The sequence below is a fragment of the Phacochoerus africanus genome, chromosome 12 (genome assembly GCF_016906955.1).
Source record: "Phacochoerus africanus isolate WHEZ1 chromosome 12, ROS_Pafr_v1, whole genome shotgun sequence".
NCBI classification, from domain to species: Eukaryota; Metazoa; Chordata; class Mammalia; order Artiodactyla; family Suidae; genus Phacochoerus; species Phacochoerus africanus.
In genome coordinates this window covers 13396071-13416573 of record NC_062555.1, presented here as the reverse complement: position 1 = coordinate 13416573, position 20503 = coordinate 13396071, and the positions used below count along the sequence as shown (strand labels likewise).

General features: G+C 37.0%; 1 protein-coding gene across 1 annotated transcript in view; it reads right to left on the bottom strand.

The window, feature by feature from the left end:
* The window catches only part of SPATA17 (spermatogenesis associated 17), a 296172-nt gene that overhangs the window by 202163 nt on the left and 73506 nt on the right, over positions 1 to 20503 (bottom strand). The window contains exon 6 of the mRNA XM_047755013.1: positions 7508 to 7631. Coding sequence (XP_047610969.1) covers positions 7508 to 7631 — 124 coding nt within the window. The remainder of the gene's footprint in view (positions 1 to 7507; positions 7632 to 20503) is intronic.

The following is a 20503-nucleotide window of genomic DNA, read 5'->3' as shown; positions in this document are numbered from 1 at the left end:
AAATACATCATTTAACTTTTTTACAGTAGTGAGAAATTGAGATCAATATTCCTTGAGAAGAGAGTGAATAAATTCCTCCTCTCACACTAGAACATATAACAAAATTATTGTTAAGATGCAATCAAAAGAGTATGAAGCCAAAATATGGGGAACACACACTACAGAGGTGTCAGGTGGCTCATAAAACTACTGCTGTATTTTTAGATTTTGAGTTCTGGTCTTGTCAGACATTAACACTTGAACTGTGTTTGAAATGATTTTTGCGCCTTATATCCAATATTCCTCTTCTTGTATTTATAACTTTGTATATTGTCTTCTTAAAGGCGGATCCTAAAATTGCATAAGCTTCAAGACCTAGAATCTATAAGCCGGTACCTAGCCACATCTATAGGAGAGATCTAGAGTGTGTTTGCTAAAGAAAACAATTTCTAAGGAACTTTTAAAATTTAGCACATTACCAAGAACAATACAAATCAGTAGCTTAAGGCACATTTCTATTTAAGTGGCCTCTCTTTTCATTCATTTTGATTTTATTTTTGCTTCTATCTGCATGTTTGTGTCTAAGAGGCACAGTGGATAAAGGATGGCAAGGAGAGGAGAGTGGAAATGGAATTCAATTGGGGGACACAACTAGGTGTTTTCAACCACTTCATTGGTTTGTTCCAAGAGGACTGATGATGGGTCATTTTATCCCTTTGATATATTGCAGGATAATAAAAACTCATGTTAGAGAGGAAGGAAATAAAATGCAAACGTTAATAGCTAATTCATTCTCCATGGTGGCTCAGTCTGTGGCCTTTTCTGAACAAAGACGGCCCATAGTAACAACGTGTGTAATAATTGTGGGAGGTGGCCTGTTCACTCGGGACCCAGAACAAAGGACCAAAGGTGAAGATCTGCCTCTACACCACACATCCCAAGACTGTAGGCCACACCTTTATTCACTACATAATCTTCCTGAAAGAATAAATCTGCCCAGTGTCCAGAGGAAAAACGAGTACCAAACAAGTGCATTTTAGTCACCAGAAAGATAACTGCTGCTTTAGAGAATATTGTGGAGATAAACAGACTAAAAGCGCTTTCTGCTCGTCACGGGGAGGCACGACAGAAACCTACGTTATGTCCTGTCTTGCTTCACACATTTGAAAATGCAGGCCCTAGTTTTTCTCTGTCTTTGTACAGAAACTCACTTAGAACCAATTTCTTTTAAGACTAAAGCATGTCAGAGAAAGAGAAAAAAGAGAGTTCAGGGAATTGAGGGTAACTCAAGGAGCAGTGTATAATCAGAAGGCTGGTGTTTTCAAAGGATAACTGGAAGGTGATAAACCTACACAAACACAATTAATGTTTGGAAGTGAAAGAAGTGGTTTGGAGATAGGGATCAAGAGGTCTAAAATGAACCCGAGAGAGTCATTCGTTCCTGGGATTCATTTAACCGTCACGAGTGAGTTTCCCAACCACTGCTGTGGGTCACCAGTGCCTAAGGACAGTGCCTTATGAGAAGACTCTCCAAAGATACTTTCCAAATGCACCATATATATGAAGACACATCACACTCTCTCTCTCTCTCTCTCTCTCTCTCTCTCACACACACACACCACACACACACACACACACACACACACACACACACGCAGCAGGTGCACAATGAAAGGCTTCAGTTCTGTTACGTCACCACCTCGAATTAAAGGTGAGCAATAACAGAGTTCCCTGGTGGTGTAGTGGGCAGGTTAAGGGTCTAACTGTTATCACTGCTGTGCTTGGGTCACTGCTGTGGCATGGGTTCAATCTTTGGCTTGGGAACTTCTGCATGGTCACAGACGTAGCCAAAAAAAAAAAAAAAAAAAGAGGGAGTTCCCGTCGTGGCGCAGTGGTTAACGAATCCGACTAGGAACCATGAGGTTGCTGGTTCGGTCCCTGCCCTTGCTCAGTGGGTTGAGGATCCGGCGTTGCCGTGAGCTGTGGTGTAGGTTGCAGACGCGGCTTGGATCCCAAATTGCTGTGGCTCTGGCATAGGCTGGTGGCTACAGCTCCGATTGGACCCCTAGCCTGGGAACCTCCATGTGCCGCAGGAGCGGCCCAAGAAATAGCAAAAAGACATAAAAAAAAAAAAAAAAGAAAAGTGAGTATCACATGCTAATTACTTAATAGGTCAGGCAAAGAATCTTCCTAATTACGACCCTGAGAAGGTGGAGCCAAAGACAATAAATGATTTTTCCGTCTTATAAAATTTGTCCTATAAAGATGTTTTACATATCAACATAGGACCAATTAATTTTTGGCATATCAAGTTTACTTTTTAAAATTACTTTCCTCATGTATACAAATATGATTTCATATGACCTTGAAAACAAAGAAGCTGAAATCATTTGTTTCTCTTAAAAAACAATTAAAAATAAAGTTTTGCCAGTATTAATCAGAGAATCAGAGTATAGTGCTCTATAAAGAATCACAAATAACTAAAAGTTGTTTTCTCAGTGTTGATAAGAAAATATTAACTACCCACTAAAGGAAAAACACTACAAATCTATTATATAGCGACCACATGAAAATTATTTCCACAAAATATGCATTTTAATTATATAATTTTAATTAGCTATATGATTTTTCAATTTAGTTTTAATTTGAAAATGCATAAATTATAAAATGCCATAACTAAAATAAAATATATGTAGTTTTAATATACTGAGTGGTGAGTGTATTTTATATTTAGTTATCTTTCTATTGGCATATTAAAAGGAAAAAGAGCAGGATGATATTTTCACTCATCAGGAAACTATTAACATGTATTATTTTATATGATAACCTATATTTCTAAACATTAATTTACTGATTTAGATCTTGCGTTTTACATTTGTATCTTTAACCTTGTGGATCTCCAAGAAGATCCTTAAAAATTCTGGCAATGTTTCAGAGGCAGTTTCTTTTAATGAAGCCAACAATAGGCCTTTGCAAATATCTACCAGTAGGTGGAGCAGACAACATAATTTATTACCCAAAACAAGGACAAGGGAATCAAAGTCTTTTTATTTGGAAGAAACCAAATCTGCAAATGAGATTTTCTTCAAAGGAAATACGTCCTGTATGTGTTGGATTTAGTTTGACTGGTTGCTGAATCAAAATAAATAACTTTATTAAATAATCTTTGCAGAAAGACAAATCAAATTTACAAATGGAAGCAGTGTTTGCATTTTACTTATTCAAATCAACTAAAATTAGCTTTCTTTTCATAAAACTTGTACAGGACAAAGATTTTTTGATGTGTTCATTTAATAAGGGTGCTAAACCCAATCCTGTTTTGCAGGTGATGGGGTGCATAACAAATAGTACTTTCTGGGAAATATAATTGACTAATCCTATTATGTCTGTAGCAACAAATTAACCTTATTACTACTAGTAAATGGTGATTGATTATTTATGCAAATAAGTTACCATGTTCAGCTTTCTGATTGAAATAAACATATACAAAAGGTGCTTTAATATGACTTGAACTTTTTAATTAATAAGACCCTGAGGGCTCTATTAATTCACTCATTGCAATATTAGTTATTTACTTGTGTAATTCCTATTAATTCTAATACATCTGCTTGCATAAAGATGAGATAATTAATACCAGTAAAAATTAGTAATAGATTTTAGAAGTATTTTATGATATACATTAGATTTGTACTAAAAATAGGTGTAAAACTGACTTTAAAACTCTTATGTCAGCATGAGCATGTCCGAATATCAGCATAATCATCCTGAAATTAATATATTAAATAACAAGACCTCATTTATTATATATATATGAATACAAACATATTTTTAGCTTAAAAAAGTCTTTACCTTTTCTGAATCATTTGTCTGAATTAATGTTTTATTTCAACTTGTCTAAGTTTAGCTATATTAGAACTATGCAAATTTAATATGAGAATCACTATTCTAAAAACTACATTAACATCATTTCTAAATTGTTGAAATCACCGAGAAAATAGTGTGTTTTTCCTGGCTAGAAATGCTATTAGAATTATTCCTTTGAGGCAGTTCAATAAAACTTTTCCTGTCCTCATTATACTTCTTACAAAAATGATTTAGGTTTGAATATTGATTCAGTAGGTTTTCAAATATCTGCACCAAGCAAGAGTTAGAACTTACACAAGTCTTTGAAAATAAATACTGAATTCATATTTCACCTTCATTTTGTCCTTAAATGTGTGTTTAATATGAGAACAAAAATGCAATGAATCTGTAAACATATGATTTAGGAATATTTTTATATCTACAGCTTAATTCCTTCCCAATAGCCAAGTCATCCTGAAAAAAAAAATCATTAAAAATACTCAAACTGAAATATGTGTTTTTCACTCTCTAACTCTTCTATGGTTAGGAAAAGTACTTAAAGATTTTTTTTTAAAAAAAATAGTAAACGGAATCAACAAACTCATAAATATAAATGGTTGCTAATTTCAGTGACACTATCTTATAGGCTGTAACAGAAAGTTGGCAATTTCCTCCCACCTAAAAAAAACCTGTTTGGCAGTAGACTGAAGTTAGAATGCTCCTTGTGGTTCAGGAGCATATAGTAGGTATTTACATGACCTGATCCTCGTCCTAGGACGGTGTCAGAAAGTTTGTAGGTACTCAAAAATATGCTATTTGGAGTAATTTCACTGATGAATTTTTATTTTTATTTATTTATTTGTCTTTTGTCTTTGTTGTTGTTGTTGCTATTTCTTGGGCCGCTCCCGCGGCATATGGAGGTTCCCAGGCCAGGGGTTGAGTCGGAGCTGTAGCCACCGGCCTACGCCAGAGCCACAGCAACGCGGGATCCGAGCCGAGTCTGCAACCTACACCACAGCTCACGGCAACGCCGGATCCTTAACCCACTGAGCAAGGGCAGGGACCGAACCCGCAACCTCATGGTTCCTTGTCGGATTCGTTAACCACCGCGCCACGACGGGAACTCCTCACTGATGAATTTTTAAAGTTAAGATTTACATTCACTCTATTTAGTAAATATCAGTGCCAATTTGTATATTTTTGTACAACAAAATTTGTGAAGGTGATTTATAATTGTATCTGTAACATCAGTTTTTAAGTTCAATGTTTAAATTTCACGATGAAAGGCACTTATTTAAAGCTGAGCACAGCAAATCTGGCGGATAGAAGGAAGAAAACATTAAAAATTTCTAGTACCATTCTGTTAGTACAACTAACTAATCCTCTGACCAAAGTAAACAGGATGAGACCAGGATGATACTTTGGAAGGAAGGAGGGAGGAAGGGAAGGAAGGAAGAAATTTTGCCTTGGGAACAAAAGTGTGTCCATAATTTCAGAGGGTCTCTAGTTTCTTGCGATCAGATATTAAAGATCACTATGACAAAACATACCAACTTGCCAGATTTAAATGAAAATCTCTGATGTGTTTATAATATCCCTCTCCAAGGGGGGGGGATTTAAGAACAACATCATTTTTCCTTAATAAGGAAAGGCAAGCAAAGAAAGGAAATGAGAAAATGAATGCTTCCAACAGCGAAGACAAAGAGAGGGAAATGAGAGTGCAGCATCTCAGTTTATCCCTGACAAGTTAAATTCCAATAATATGATGGTTATCATTTCCTGAATGCTCTCTAAGGGCTTGGCGATGTTTTAAATACAACACATTTGGTCCTCACACTATTCTTTCAAGGTGCAGAATGAAACAGAGGCTCAGACAATTCCAGGTAATCTCCTAATACCTTACCCTCAGTGGGAGAACTTGGATGTCTGCTCAGCTCTGTCTGATGGAAAAGCCCATCAGACTTTTACTCTGAATGATGAACCTTTTTATTGGCTGCCAGGAAGTTCTGGAGATAAGCGATTACTAAACTAAACTTGATAATACACTGATATGACTAGCAGCCAGCATGGGATAAACAAAGAGAAAAAGAGAATACAGCCTTGACAGCTTGTTTGGCTAACACAAACATACCTAAAATAGAATGCCAATATTGTTTGAAAATTCATTAAGGTCCGTAAATCAAGTCACATGGTCAAGTCTGTGAAATAATTTATTAAACCAAGTGCTTAATTTAAAAACTGAAATGAAATAAAAAAAATAATGTATATAAACTACCCACCATACTCTCGGACACATGCTAAGCACTCTGTGGATTTATGCTATTATACTATCTTTATTAGTAAAACGACTAAGTTTTATGGTCTTTCTAAATTATTCCACTACATAACTGGTAATTAAATAACCCTGGATAAAAGAGACAACAGATATATCAGTTAAATCTGGTTTCACCATTTTTCAGATTGCTTTCTCTATTACACTAGCCATTAAAAGTATAAAACACAATTAGGACTCAGATTAAGAAAGTTTCAAAGCCTAAAGATGGTTCAAAGTTATCAAAAGAAACAACTATCCCCAAGAATTATTACTAGCTTTAGAGAATTATAAGATATATTGATAGCCCCTCTTAGTTTCATCAAAATTGAAATTACTAGCAACTAAAGTTTGAAAAAAAATGTTTTGCCAAAAAGAATTCTGGGTCTGGAATCCTCTATGTTAAATATTTAGCCCACTAATTATACAACTAAAAAGCTTACATTGTTATAGATTTTGTAATGAAAAGTAAAGATACTTTTACTTAATTTTTAAAATCATCTTTAAATTATTGCCTCTTGCCGAAGTACTTAATGTGGTTTTGAATCTGGTCGTCTCTAAGGATGCCCTTCAGTCTGCAATCTCACCCTCCACCACTGGGACTTGACCTGCCCCATCTGAAGGCATCTGCATAGGTGACTTAGCTAGAGCTCTAACACTGGACTTGAAGTCTACGAGAAAGAATCAAAACCAAGCAAGTGCTAGTTTCCTGCCTAAAGCTCAAGTCACAAAACACGTCTCAAACCACAAATTCGTGCTGCTTGTTTTAAACCCTATCTTCTTGTGAGCAGCATGTTCTACACGCAATCTATTCTTTCTTAGTAACCAGGACAAGATCGGAGGCACGAAATCTTACCACGTACCAGAAAAGAAAGTTCAACATATTCCAAATTCCGCAATTATATTTCTTATGAAGAGACAACTGCTCGAGCAGCTTGGTTAAAAGCTACACCTGCAAACTTGCAGGGGAATTTAGAAAGGATGCAAGAAGGGTTCTAACCTCAGCATTAGCTCAATGAACAGAGGAAACATGAAAGCGACCTCAGCTTAATAACTGCTTAGTCCTTGATCAATTCACAAGGCGACACGCCACTCGGGATGGGTTATGCCCTCCCTGCTGTGTCAGCGCGGTGGCGGGTCACCCTGCTGACTTGGGCCTTTCCGCCGGCCTGGCTGCGGCCGCCTCTGCGACGCTGCGGTCACGGAGGAGCCCTGGTGCCTGCGCGCACCTACATGGCAGCGCGGAATTGAACTTGAAGTAGTGTCTTTGGGATATCTTTTCAACAAGTCATGTCCCATTCGGCCTGCTAGTTTATCTCTGTCAGTCTGGGGGCCCAAGTGGCCTCGGCGAGCTGTCAGGGACAGGTAACCAACCTGCTTTGTGCTGAGGAGGTAATGCGTCTTTCGGGCTTGGTAATCTCTTTTCTTCTCTTCCTTTTCGAGGTCGGCTTTCCTCTCTTCTCTTTCTTTCATGTCTGCAAACTCCTCCAGTGCCTCCCTGCAAGGAAACAGTTTGCAGTTTTTCGTGATAATGAAAATCCGCTAACCTTTGAATTCTTTCCACTGATGCGAATCAAGTGAGTTTGTGAGGGGCAACCATCATCCAAATCCATCAAAATCAGCGGTGTACGCTATCTTGCTGGCACATTCTAGAGGAATCTCTGCAATCTTTAAAAAGCATTTAAGTGATTTTTCAGTGGTGAAATTTTGAAAATCAAATATTTACGTACTATAATTAGTTCAACAGCCGAGGAAATATACCAAATGCAAAGTAAGTTCATTACTGTGTTATCATTTTCTCTGATTGAAGATTAACTATTTTGGATATACTTAAATATCCAAAGAAAAAAATCTGAGCTACTGATTTCCTTTAAATTTGGTATTTACAAATCTCTGATGGTTTATTTTACATACTAATAGGCTAATTTTAAAAAGTATGATGGCTTTTTACACATACACTTAATATATTCAAAGCTTACTTCAGTTAAATATTATCAGTGAGATGACATATATTATCCTATAATGAAAGGTTGATATTTCATTCAATTATATCAATAAGTAGAATAAAAACTAAATTCAGTGGATAAGTTCACAACTTTCTAAGTATAATAAATTCTATAAAAAAAACCTTTTCAGCATTTCTATGTGTGTGTATCTAAGAAAGATAAATACAAGGTAAGCTTTTAAAATATACCATGTAGAAAACACCTGCTAAATAGAACAAGATATTGTCAAATCAGGGGAGAATAGATTTTTTATTTTCATAGGACAAGTTTAACTGTTCATCTTAAAATAATGTTGTGAAATTGTACTTTATTCTTTTTAAAAAACATATGTAACAATGTCTAATCCTATAAGTAAAATTTTAAGCAAATTATCTGGGCGCAATACTTCAAAGATAGCAGAGGAGAGTAAAGAGAAAATTCCAACAAGGAAAAAAAAGAGATAGAAATTCTTATTCTACCTCATCGACTACACATATTTTTGTTGCAATTTTCTGTTAAAGGCTACTAATACAGATACTTCATACAAGGTTACTTATGAAACACACTGACGTTTAAAAATCACCATGCTATGTTATTTCAGCAGAGCTATTTTTTTCTCAACGTAAGATTAAATTGCAAAATAAATGAATTACTTGGAGTGGCATGGCCCTCATTTTGCCACCCTTCTCTTGAAAATTGCTTATTAATATGAAAAGAGGAGTCAGAAAATAGCCCGTTTTACCTTATGCATAGTATTTTGGGGGCTTCTGGACCCACGAAGCGGGGCTGGCTGCACATTTAGATTGTGCTGGCAAGCTGGTACAATGACCTTTCTGACCTGCATCTCAAGGCTATTATTAATCGCTAAGTAACCTGGTAAAGCCAAACAAATTTGTTTCCATTAAAAGGATCTCTATCTGTGTCTGAGAATTTGTTCTGTACCAAACAAACCTCATTAACTGTGTCCATTTTTGACAAAGAACCAGGAGTTAGAAGGATTGGTGACCTTTCTTTGTCCTTAAGGGACAAATATCAAGGCAGCTACATATGAATAAATGAGAATTTTTACCAGGAAAAATAACAAACGTATGTTACATAAAAAAGTGAATACATTATTAATCTTAATCTTTACTTTTGAGATTATGTAAAAAATAAATATCTCTTCTATAATTCCCCTTATAAGTCTTTAAGATAATTTAAAATAACCAAAGAACTGCCACTGCAAGGATAATTACTCAGATATGCATGTATTCAATTTTATGTTACTCCATAGATAAGCGCAGTAATTTTCTGAGCAATCACAAAAATTAAAAAACACATCTACAAAGAAATGTGTGCTCCATAAATAGCTTAATGAATATGAAGAGAGCTTAACGTAAGACAGAAAAAAGCCCCAATAAAATTGAACACATGCATGAACAGGTAAGATACAAAGAAGTAAATAGGACTTGGGTGCAAAATCAGGAGTGGGAATTCTCCGAAGTGGTAAAAACAGTCCATCTTCAGGACATGGAAACGTGAAATGAAAACAATGTGTACTTGGGGAGCTTGGCAAGGAGAGGTAAAACTGAGAGAGCTATGAAAGAATGTTCGTTTCTAGTGCATAAAGAAAACCCAGAATAAAGCCAGAAGAATCTGGAAAGCCCGACGTATAAATCCAAGAAACTTGAAAAATCACTAGAAAAACTAATGTGGGATAATCTCGAAGTGCAAAAATAATTAGTAAATTCATAAAATTATTGGCAAAAAGCAGTCTTATGTTCCTAGCTGATTTTCTGCCCTACTCGAGACGGTACAAATATGTATATGGACCACCACAATTATGTTTATGTTAAATAGTCTTTGTTAAATGACCAAGTAGGTAGAGCTAAATAAATTATTTATCCTTGATAAACAGATTTTTGTATAGCAATAGAGAGGAAGATACAGCTCACTGTAAAGGATGCCATAAAAAAATATGATCCCGTTAAAGATTAAAGGCTGGAAACCCTTGTAACTAGGGTTCCCTACAAAATATAAAATTTCCCTATTTTTTTTAATCCAGCCGTTTTAAAAATGCTTTCTAAACACTTAAAAATTTTTTCCCGAATAGTTTCAGTTTGTTATGAATATGTTGTCATGTCAAGTGTGTTGTCTTATTTCCATCCTAAAAAAAAAGAATCCAGTGATATATAAAGGATAGGCATAGCTACCCCATTTTACAAATATGGAAACACATAAAGAGACGAAAGGACCTATTCTGAAAAACAAATCAGTTAATGGCAGTAATGGAATTAGAATCCCCAGATTTGCAGATTCTCTGGATCAGGCTGTCGTTGGCCTGATACAAGGAGTACAATGCAGAAGATATTTTTATTGAATGAACTATGCATATTTTCTTTTATTTTATGATCCTGTTTCTACTATATAGTTAAAGAAACTTGGTTAAGTCCCAAGACTTTCTACATCAGTTTTTACATATACAAAACATTTTGTGATATAAATTTTAAAATAAAGGCAAAAATTACTGAAACTTTTGTAAGGTTTTACGTATGGGAATATATTTGGCGAGTGGCACCTCTAATGATAATAAAATATTTACATATTCTGATCATGATAACAAGAACAAAGATAATAATAGCTGCTTGCAGGCAATCTAGTTGGAGCAGTTAAACAACACAGACTCTGAAATGATGCCTGGTTATAAAATCTCTGCTGTGCTACTTCCTAGCGGTTTAGTCTTGGAGGCTCACTATCCCCATCTGTGAAATGCAAATATGTCATCAGGATGAGCATCTTTACCAAGCTATTGTGAGGATCAAACGGAAGAATCTGTGCCAAGTGTTCAGAGTAGTGGCTGGCACATGCCAAGGTGTTACATTATAGGATGTCTCCTTTAAGCTGGGAGTAGGCTATTTGCTTTACCTACTCAACTGAATAGGAATCTTTTATGCTTTCTTAAATCTTCTCAATGACCTCCTCCTCTCGCTCTCTCTTCATGACTGTCTATTTTGTGGAGAAAACTCCACAACGCAGAGCATGGAATCTGCCTTCCGAAGAGGCATGGGGTAAAACCTTATCCAGTGGGAAATGGGAGACAGAAGAGGGGCATGCAAATAAGTTTCCCTTTTCTTCTGTCACCCGCGTATTTCTTTCACAGCTTTGACAGGTCTCCTTGCAAACCGGGAGGAGGAAGCCTGGGGTGGGGTGGGGTGGGGTGGGGGGCGCTCACAAAAGCAAGCGCACCTGCTGCGTTAGGTTGAGTGACTATGAGACGTGATGGGAAGAAGGAGTCAGGGCAGCAGGGGCTCATCTTATCCCACCCTCCCCACAGGACCAAAGAACCCAACACAGCGGCCAGGGGTGTTGGTGGCTGACAGCTCAAGCTAAGTTCCACTGAAGAAAAATGAGTTGCCCCCAGCCTGCATCCAATGCCTGGAGATTGACGGGATGCACAGACCCAGGGCCTCTGTGTCCACCTGGCACTACTCTACATGCCCATCCACATCCAGAGCTTCCCGAGATTGGCGGGGACTACGGACGCAGTTCGGCTTCTCGCTCTGCCTTCCTCTTCCACTCCCTGAGAGATGCTATTCCCCCAAACGCTCCTCAGCATCACTCACGAACCAAATCATTATCTCAGACTCGCTTTCCATCCCTGGCACTTCACTCCCCCTTTTTCTCACTCTCACTGCCCTGGGCTAGAACCACCCAAATAAAGGATCAGCAGTTTAACCCTTGACACACATTTTGTTTCCAAGAGCTTCCTGGCTAAATCATGTAGCTCATTTAATCCTTTCCCAGGAGGATTACACATAGGAGGCAGATATTAGCCCTCCCATTTTAAAGATTCAGAAAGGAGATTCAGAGGGGTGAAATATCTGCCCAAACTCTCAACCTAGAAGGTGGCAGAGTTAGAACGTGAATCTAGGTTTGACACCAAAATCCATGCCTTTAAGCACAGTACTATACTCACAGCATACATTTTGCCTAATCCAATACATAGACCTTTTCTCTGAGAAGGTAACTGAATATTGTAGTATCCATATTATTTTCCCCAAATCCACAACAGGGAACAGCTGCTCTGCTTTTGAAAAGTTTAAATGAAATGTAACCACTCTTCTTCATCGTCACATCATAACATTGTAACGAGGGAGCTACAGGTGACCTCGGAAGACACAGAGTTCTGCATTTGTAGCCATACCTGTCCTCTCTTACTTAACACACGTTGTCGATTTGCTATTTTTTGTGTGTAAAGAATGCTAATGTACACATACTAATGTATAAAATATGCTTAAAAGGTAATTAGCACAAGGCAACCAACAAACAATAAAAAGCCACAAGGCCTTTTGGGATCGGCCCTGCTTCTCTCCATCTCACTTTATAGCTCTCACCCACGACTGCTACGCTTCAGTCACAGGGGTCTTATTTACTGCTTAGCAAACAATTTACCCAATGACCCTATTTCATCGCCTAGCAAAAAAGTTAAGTCAGGACCTTCGCTTGGATTTTCAGTGCCTTGAACCCCCTTTATGGCAATCTGAGTTGCCTCCCGCTGTTATTCTCACTCCTAATACCATAAACTTTACACTTCTTAATGATAGCATTAATTATTAACACATTTGTAATCATGTATTTATGGATATAGTTGCTTATTTAATATACTACTCACTAGACTGCAAACTCTATAAAGACTATGATTACTTTGTCCATGTCTGTTTGAACGAATAAAGCAAAAAATCCATTTTACAAAGATAGCCCTGGACAGCAGAACCATTATGGTGAATAAAACTGCTGTTGCAAAGAATTTACTCTGTTGTCTCCATATAGGTATGCACGCTTGTGTACACGAATGATGACAGGAACTTGAGAGGAGTGACGACAAATACAAGTACATGATTCTGCACAGTTCTGAGCCCGAATGAAAGCCACCAATCTCTTCCCATCATGCGATAACTAAAGTTTTCTTTAACTGCATGTTTTCTTTCTCTTATCACTATGACTCTTCTTTGTAAATTGTTTCTTGATCTTGTCTAAAGTCTGAGCCAAAGAAGAAAAAGAATGTATTTTCATATACTATTTTGTGAGGGGGGGAAAAAAAAAGCACTCTGCTCAAAATTAAATTATTTTCAGAAATAAACAATATTTATAGGATGAAAAATATTTGTAATTACAATTGGGAGTTATCTTTTTCTATATACTGACTAGATCATTCACAGTTCAATGCTGGCTCAGCAGACTCATGCAATAATTTATTTCCCATAATGAAAATTCTTAAGATGGCCACCCATGCCATTCAGAAGGGAGCTGTACATATATTTTGCCAGTCTGATTTTCTTATCTGTTTCAAAATATAGTGCTATCACAAATTGTGTTTATGATTTTTATCTTCTCTTCTAGCCACAACAACAACAAAAACCAAACAAACAAAACGCCAGAAATCTCCACCCTTTCCTCTAAAAAGGAGTCCAGATCAATCACTACTCTCCAGCTGTGCCCACTCCCATAATCCTGTCTACCCGTCCACCACATTCCACATGTTCTATCTGCAAACACGCGCCACTTCTGCACCCCCCTACATCTGCTGAGATCCTGGGGTCAGGACTAAGGAGCACTCCCTAATGTGCCCCTCTCAAAGTAGCGGACTGAACAGCTGGTATAAACTAGGTGCCAGCCCCCTTTTTAGCTAATTCTCACCCACTACCAGTACAACCCATCAGGTCTGATGGTTTTATCAGAGGAGGGAAGAAGCGGCATGGAGAAACCTCTCTTGGGGAGGGGGTAGGACCTGGACTCTGGCTCTTGGCCAAGAGCAGAGTTCTCAGGGCGTGGTCCCTGAACAGCAGCCTCAGCTCCACCTGGGAACTGCTGGAAATGCACATTCTGGAGTTGCCATCTGGGCGCAATGGAAAGAATCCGACTAGGAACCATGAGGTTGATCCCTGGCTTCACTCCGTGGGTTAAGGATCCGGTGTTGCTGTGGCTGTGGTGTAGGCCAGCAGCTGCAGCTCCGATTCGACCCCTAGCCTGGGAACCTCCATATGCTGTGGTTGCTGCCCTAAAAAAACAAAAGCCCAAAAGAAAAAAAAAAGAGAAACAAAAAGAAATGCACATTCTCAGGCCCCATCCCACATGGATTCAATTAGAACTTTGGGGGTGGGACCCCGAATCCATCTCCCACCTGCTAGGGTTTGGGAAGCACTAGTGTCAGTAACGAGAGTGTCAGCTCTGTTGAGGAGGGAGATGATTCAATGGCACTCACTAGGATGACATCGTGAAGAGAGAAGGCTACATTCAGTGAATGATCTTAAATGATCTTAATATGAACAGCCCCATACTAGCTAAAGCACTCTGAAGGACGACAAAGGGGACAGGCCATGTACATCACAATACTGCCGCAGAAATCGCAATTTTGACAGAGAACTTTTAACATTCTATGGACATTGTTTTAAAAAGGCAGATGCCCAAAATTTCAGAGGGAACTGTTAACAGTATTCCGTAATTTCTCAAAAACAAAAAGCCATCATCTGCACCATCTTTAAGAAAAAAATAATCCTAAGAAAGCAGATTTAAACAATTCTCTAGAGTCCGCACTCTGATGGCGAAGTCAACGATACCTTCTGTGGTAAGAAGCCTCAAAATGAAAACAGCTGAAGAGCATTACTTCCTAAATAAAAGCATTTTAGTTAAGTTACTGAATGTGCTTGCATTTTATCTCAAACATCTGTCTGCTTTCCGTCTGTCCATATTCGTGTAACCAAATACAGAAATCAAGGGGAAAAAAGGGAAGACTTTGTCTAAAATAACAGCAAAAACACCAACAAGAAACAAAGCCACTTCCATGCTTGGAGTGGGTGTGTGACATCCAAAAATATTTTGAGACTGATGAAACCTTAGAACCGATGATCTGGAAGTCATTAAGAAACTCAAAAAAAATGTGCCTTTGAAACAAAAGCTTCACTTTAATCATTTAAATCATTTAAAAATCATTGAAATCATCTAATTATTTAAACCACTTATTTTATCCACCTGGTTAACCAGGTCCTGGAACTGTTGGACAGGTGTTAGACATGTCGTAAGAACAGCCCTTTCAAAAGGGAAAATACAGCTTCAAAGTAAGCATCCGCAGCATCTGATCCTTCAAGAACTCAGGCTGCTCCTGAGCTCACGCTTTCCTCCGAAATGTTTCACGTCTCGGAAACATTTAGAAAAGTGCTCTCATCAAACACTTTTTAGTTACTCTTGAAAAGCCTTTGTTCGGTGCAGTACAGATCAGTTTCTCTTCAAGATGCCTAAGCTAATTTGAGTTAATATCATAAAGAAAATTAACACTCATTTGCTTATTCACTCAGGCAGGCACAAATATGATTAAAATATTAAAAGAAATAAAAGGCGTGGCAAGCCCAGTCCCCACCTTCTAGTAGCTTGCAAATAAGATAGCTGGTAACTAACTAGACCATCGACAGAACAAGGCTAGGAAGAAGTACATGTGCAGCGCTTGAGTTGAGAGAGCACATCTCTGATTAGAGGGATCAGAAAAGGCATCAGAGCTGGGAACTGAACAATGAACAGGCTTTCACTAAAGAGAGGGCGCTGGGCTAAAGGGGAGCGGTAATGAAACGAGGCTGGATTATTCACGAGAAAGCCAGCGTTCTTTGGGAGACTTGATCCGTCAACAGCAAAGTGGGGCGATGCACCTTAGAGCAGAAGAAAGGCTTCCTGGTGAAGGGCAAATGGGCTTGCGAAGGGTAATGCGAGCAAATCTGTACTCTATACACTAGATATTTTGAGAATGAAAAGAGAAAAAAGAAGATAATGGTCAATGTTATAAAATTACAATACCATGGCTTCACTCTCATCATAAAAAGGGAGAATCCAAGTGCGCCGTTATTTCATTTGCCTACTTTGCATGATTTTAAAAAGCAATAAGACTCCATTCAAAGATTATTCATGAAAATCAATTTTTTCTTCTTCTGGCTTTTTTGAATAAACTTAGCTGAAAAGAAATTTTTTGTATAGTATTCTTTCTAAAAATATGCACATATTTCACTGAAAACGATTTTCTTTTTAGTATTTTGGATAGTTTCTAGAAAAGGAAGTATAATATTTACAATATGTATGATGTCCAATAATTGAGAGGGACATTGAGCTAAGTCCAATGACAGGCATAATAATACAGTGTATTGACATAGGGCATTATTTTCAGGAGCTCCAAGTGCTTCATAGACACTAATTCATTCAGCTGAGGTCGCTAAGGGGCAGGTATCATTAACAAAGTTCCTGTAACTCTTTGTGAAATGAAAGGACTTTACAGATGAGGACGCTGAGACAGCATGCGGCCCTTCCGGCATCAAGGTAGACGAGGGCACATCATCTTCTCTCTCGCTAGAGAGTGTAACTTCATAGCGGTTCATTCAGCTGTGGACATGGGGATGCAGCTGTTGGAGTTTTGCTGGGGTAGAGTTCAGAGTTGAGTAGCCAAAGTTCCCATTTCATGTGAAAAGAACGGCAAGATCTTACTCACTTTTTCTTTACTCCACAATCACCCACGGTCTCTCATTTAAAACGGGTTAACTTCATTTTAAAGCAAGAATAATTGCAGCTGCTTTTTTGGGCAACCCACTCAACACAGATAGGGACATCTCCAAACTAAGCGTGATGCTATCATAAAGCAATGGCCTGTCACAGGATGATGCCAGCCAGGAGGAAAGCAGTACATCATATGTAACTTCAGTAAACTAACTTACAAGTTTCAGAAAAACTATTATCTTATAACTGATCTTAGACAATCGCTTCTGTATGAATGCTAAACAGAATCTTATCCTATGTATTGTTAGGCAGGATAAGAAAAGATTACAAAGTAGTAGTGGAAAGAACAGAGATATAAAAACTGGGGCCATTTTCTGCCTCAATTTTCTACAGGGTCACTCCTGAGGGAGGAAACAGATTAGAACAGAGACAAGATGGAAAAGGCTGCAAAGCATTATGGAGGGGTAATGAAAAAAATATTTTTTAAAAAGTGATGCTTTTTAAGTTCACTGCTTTTGTAGTAGGACACCACTGTATAATTTCTTCTTTATCATAAAATTTGTTTATTTATCTGATTTATACATATGAATATATTATATTTATGTATATAAATATCTATAAATTCATATATTATATATAACAGAATTTTATACAATTTTTATATAATATATAAAAATACTTATATATTTATAGTATATAAATCATGTATATAATTTATACATATATTAAAAATCTCCCTAAAAAATAGAATACATATATTCCCATTCTACAATTTTTTAACTAAGATACACTTAAAATTTTTTCCTCAAAAATTCATGCTTTTAAGTATTCTAACTATTTGAGAATATAAAGTACGTATTTATTTTAGGTTTGCTTAATTCTTATGCCAAGAAGATACTCTTAAAAAAATTCCCAGTGTTTATATTTTATATGTTTCAAGGACCTTTACGTCATCTTTTGCTATGGAACCCTTAAAAGGCAGGAAATACAAAGGACTGCATTGTCAGATTCGTCTTCTAGAAGAGTCTTTCAGGCAGCAGAAGGAAGGGCAGCTGATGAGGAATGAGAAGAGAAGGCTGAGAAAAGAAACGATAGAGCTTAGTTATCAATAGGCTGGAAAAAAAGGATCTTTCGCATGACTTCCATGTTCCAAATGAAAAATGTTCCAATTCACCATAAGAAGAGATTGGGGGAAAAAATTATTTCATATATAAACATTCTTACTTGAGGTATCTGTGGATGTCCACGTTGCAGTGGTGACAGGCATTTGAATAATTGTTTATAATTATCGGAAGAACATTCTGGGCTGGAGAATAAGCCAGATGATTCTAGGTTTATAAATCATCGGAATACAAGCGGTAGCAGAGGTCCCTAAAGTGGGAGAGATTGTCCAGTGGATAAAGAGTGAAAAGGCAAGGGCATCAAAGAGAGAACACTAATATTTACGATCAGGCAAAAGTAATGGAGAAGAAACAATCAGAAAAGTAGAAGGGAAACCAGGGGGAAGGGGCAGCAGAGAATCTAAGTTACAAGAGAGATTGGAGAAGAAAGCGACATACACCGTCATGGGCTTCGAAGAGGTCAACACAGGTGAAGGTCAAATAGCCCATAGGATGGTACTTTAAATAATTATTTAGCGATCCTTACATTTTCTCAATACACTTTCCCAATAACTTAAACATATCTCCAAGTATGGCTTTAAAAAGTTTATTATTAAGATATCAAGTACCCAAGTCTGATTTCCACCGTATAAATTTACTCTCAATTAGCAATACTAAAAATAGCATTACCAGATCTTAACACAGAAATAAGAAGGGGGAAAAAAAAAAAAAAACAAAAAAACTTCCATCTACCTCGTATCAAAGGATCAGCTACGACATGGGCGAGATAAGAACTTCCAATCCATGCATTCCTCAAAGTGGGGCAACCACAAAGCTAAGTCCACAGACCAGCACGTTCCAGTCCCCTGCTTTCAAATGAGTAACAATTTAATGCTACATTCTGACTTTCATTTCCCCTAAATATCACCCCAAAAAAGAAGAAACCTGAAATTCAGAGAGCTTTTTTCTGTTAAGAAAAAAAAGTTACTGAAGTCACTGTTTATTGCATGACTCTGTATCTCCTACTGAAGATTCAAATGTGAAATTTTTATAAATTTCTAAAAAAGCTGTTGTTTGGCATACACAGTATTATTTTGTCTATTTTGACACTGGGGCATACTTAACTAACCATATTCTCTGGCCAATCCCACCATCATTAGCGTTATCATTCTGTATTTTCATTTATTGTGGTCTTATCGCTTTTATTCATAATATCTTTTGTAAACTGCTTGAAATTCACTGTATAAAGAGTTACGTTTGAAAAACATTTCAGTATATTTAATTATATCATATACTAATATGTTTTACTATTATCTATAATATAATTAATATGCTATATTAATATTCATTAGTATACTAACTACATTATATGTACATAACAAGGTTATACCCAACATAATATGTTTTTTCCTTTTATTAATTATATCCCAGGAATGAATTTTTTTTTCCTTCTTATATAATTTACTTTAGAAATGTTTTGAAAGAGCAAATAGTGAAAGGTACTACATTCTTGCTAAAAATAAACAAGTAAAAAGGCTATGATCAGATAGTTGACATCATCCCACATTTTAAAGTAATCATGGGGTTATGTCATTAATTACTAACCATGGATAACTAATAGACTGTTTCAAAAGGAAGGGTTACATGCTGCATTTTAAGTTAGACATTCTAGTATGTTATTGTCTAAATTCTACCAAATTAATTGCTATAATTATTGCATCTTCATATAGAAGATGATTCTACAGAAAAAAGGCACATGCACAGCTAATGCTACAGACTAATTTGGTTCTGTAAACCTAAAATTTTATTTTCATTACGTTTCAGGCTAGTTCTTACTAAAAGAGCCTGTCATTTAGGTACAATTCGATAAAGCCAAACTGCTATCATTCAGTTGGCTGAGATCAAAATATTCTATTTTTAAAATGCGGTTTATTGAAACCTTATCTTTAGGTAATCATATTTATTCTCCTTATTTACACAATATCTATGGAGCTCTACTTATGTCCTTGAAATACAGAACAGGGACACCCTAGTATGAAAAAGTCGCCTCCGCTGTTGGAGTTCATAAATTTTGTTCAGCTTTGGATGAGTTCAAAGAATTGCCGTGTAAGAAAAGCCTTACAGAGGGAATTTATCTGATTATGGCGGTAATAATTACCCAGCTGTTTATTGCAGATAGAGAAATAATTCATGTAGGCAATAGGCCGTGGTGGCAATGACACTCTGCATTTAGTAAATATGCAAACTGTTCACTTCTAATTAACCAAGCTAGAGGATGCCCTTATTAAATGTATAAACTAAAAGTGCCTTCCTGACAAGTGATGAATTGTTACATTGCACAAACTCTTGCCACAGAATTATTGGAGTGAACTTGGGGCTTAACTTCATTAAGAGATCTTGTGGGATAGTTAAATGAGGATGGACAGCATAACAAGGCTTACCTGACAGCCAATGATATGTCAGAGCCTAATGGAACTGCACCTTTTCTTCTGTCCTACTGAACTGTTGAGATGCACGAGAGATAAATTGTGAAACTGTGGAGTTAATTTGAGTTCGAATAATAAAAATAAATGAAATAACATGACAGCCCATTTATGGAGGCTACCTGACCGTTTACCTACCAAATGAATCCACAAAAGCGCCACATTTTATGATTCAAGTATCTTTCATATATCAAAAAGGGAAAAGCCTACCAGTCGTTTCATTCATTTAACTTGTTTAATAAGAATCAACGGTTCTATTCACTGGCTTTAACATAAAATATCTTTCAAAAAGGA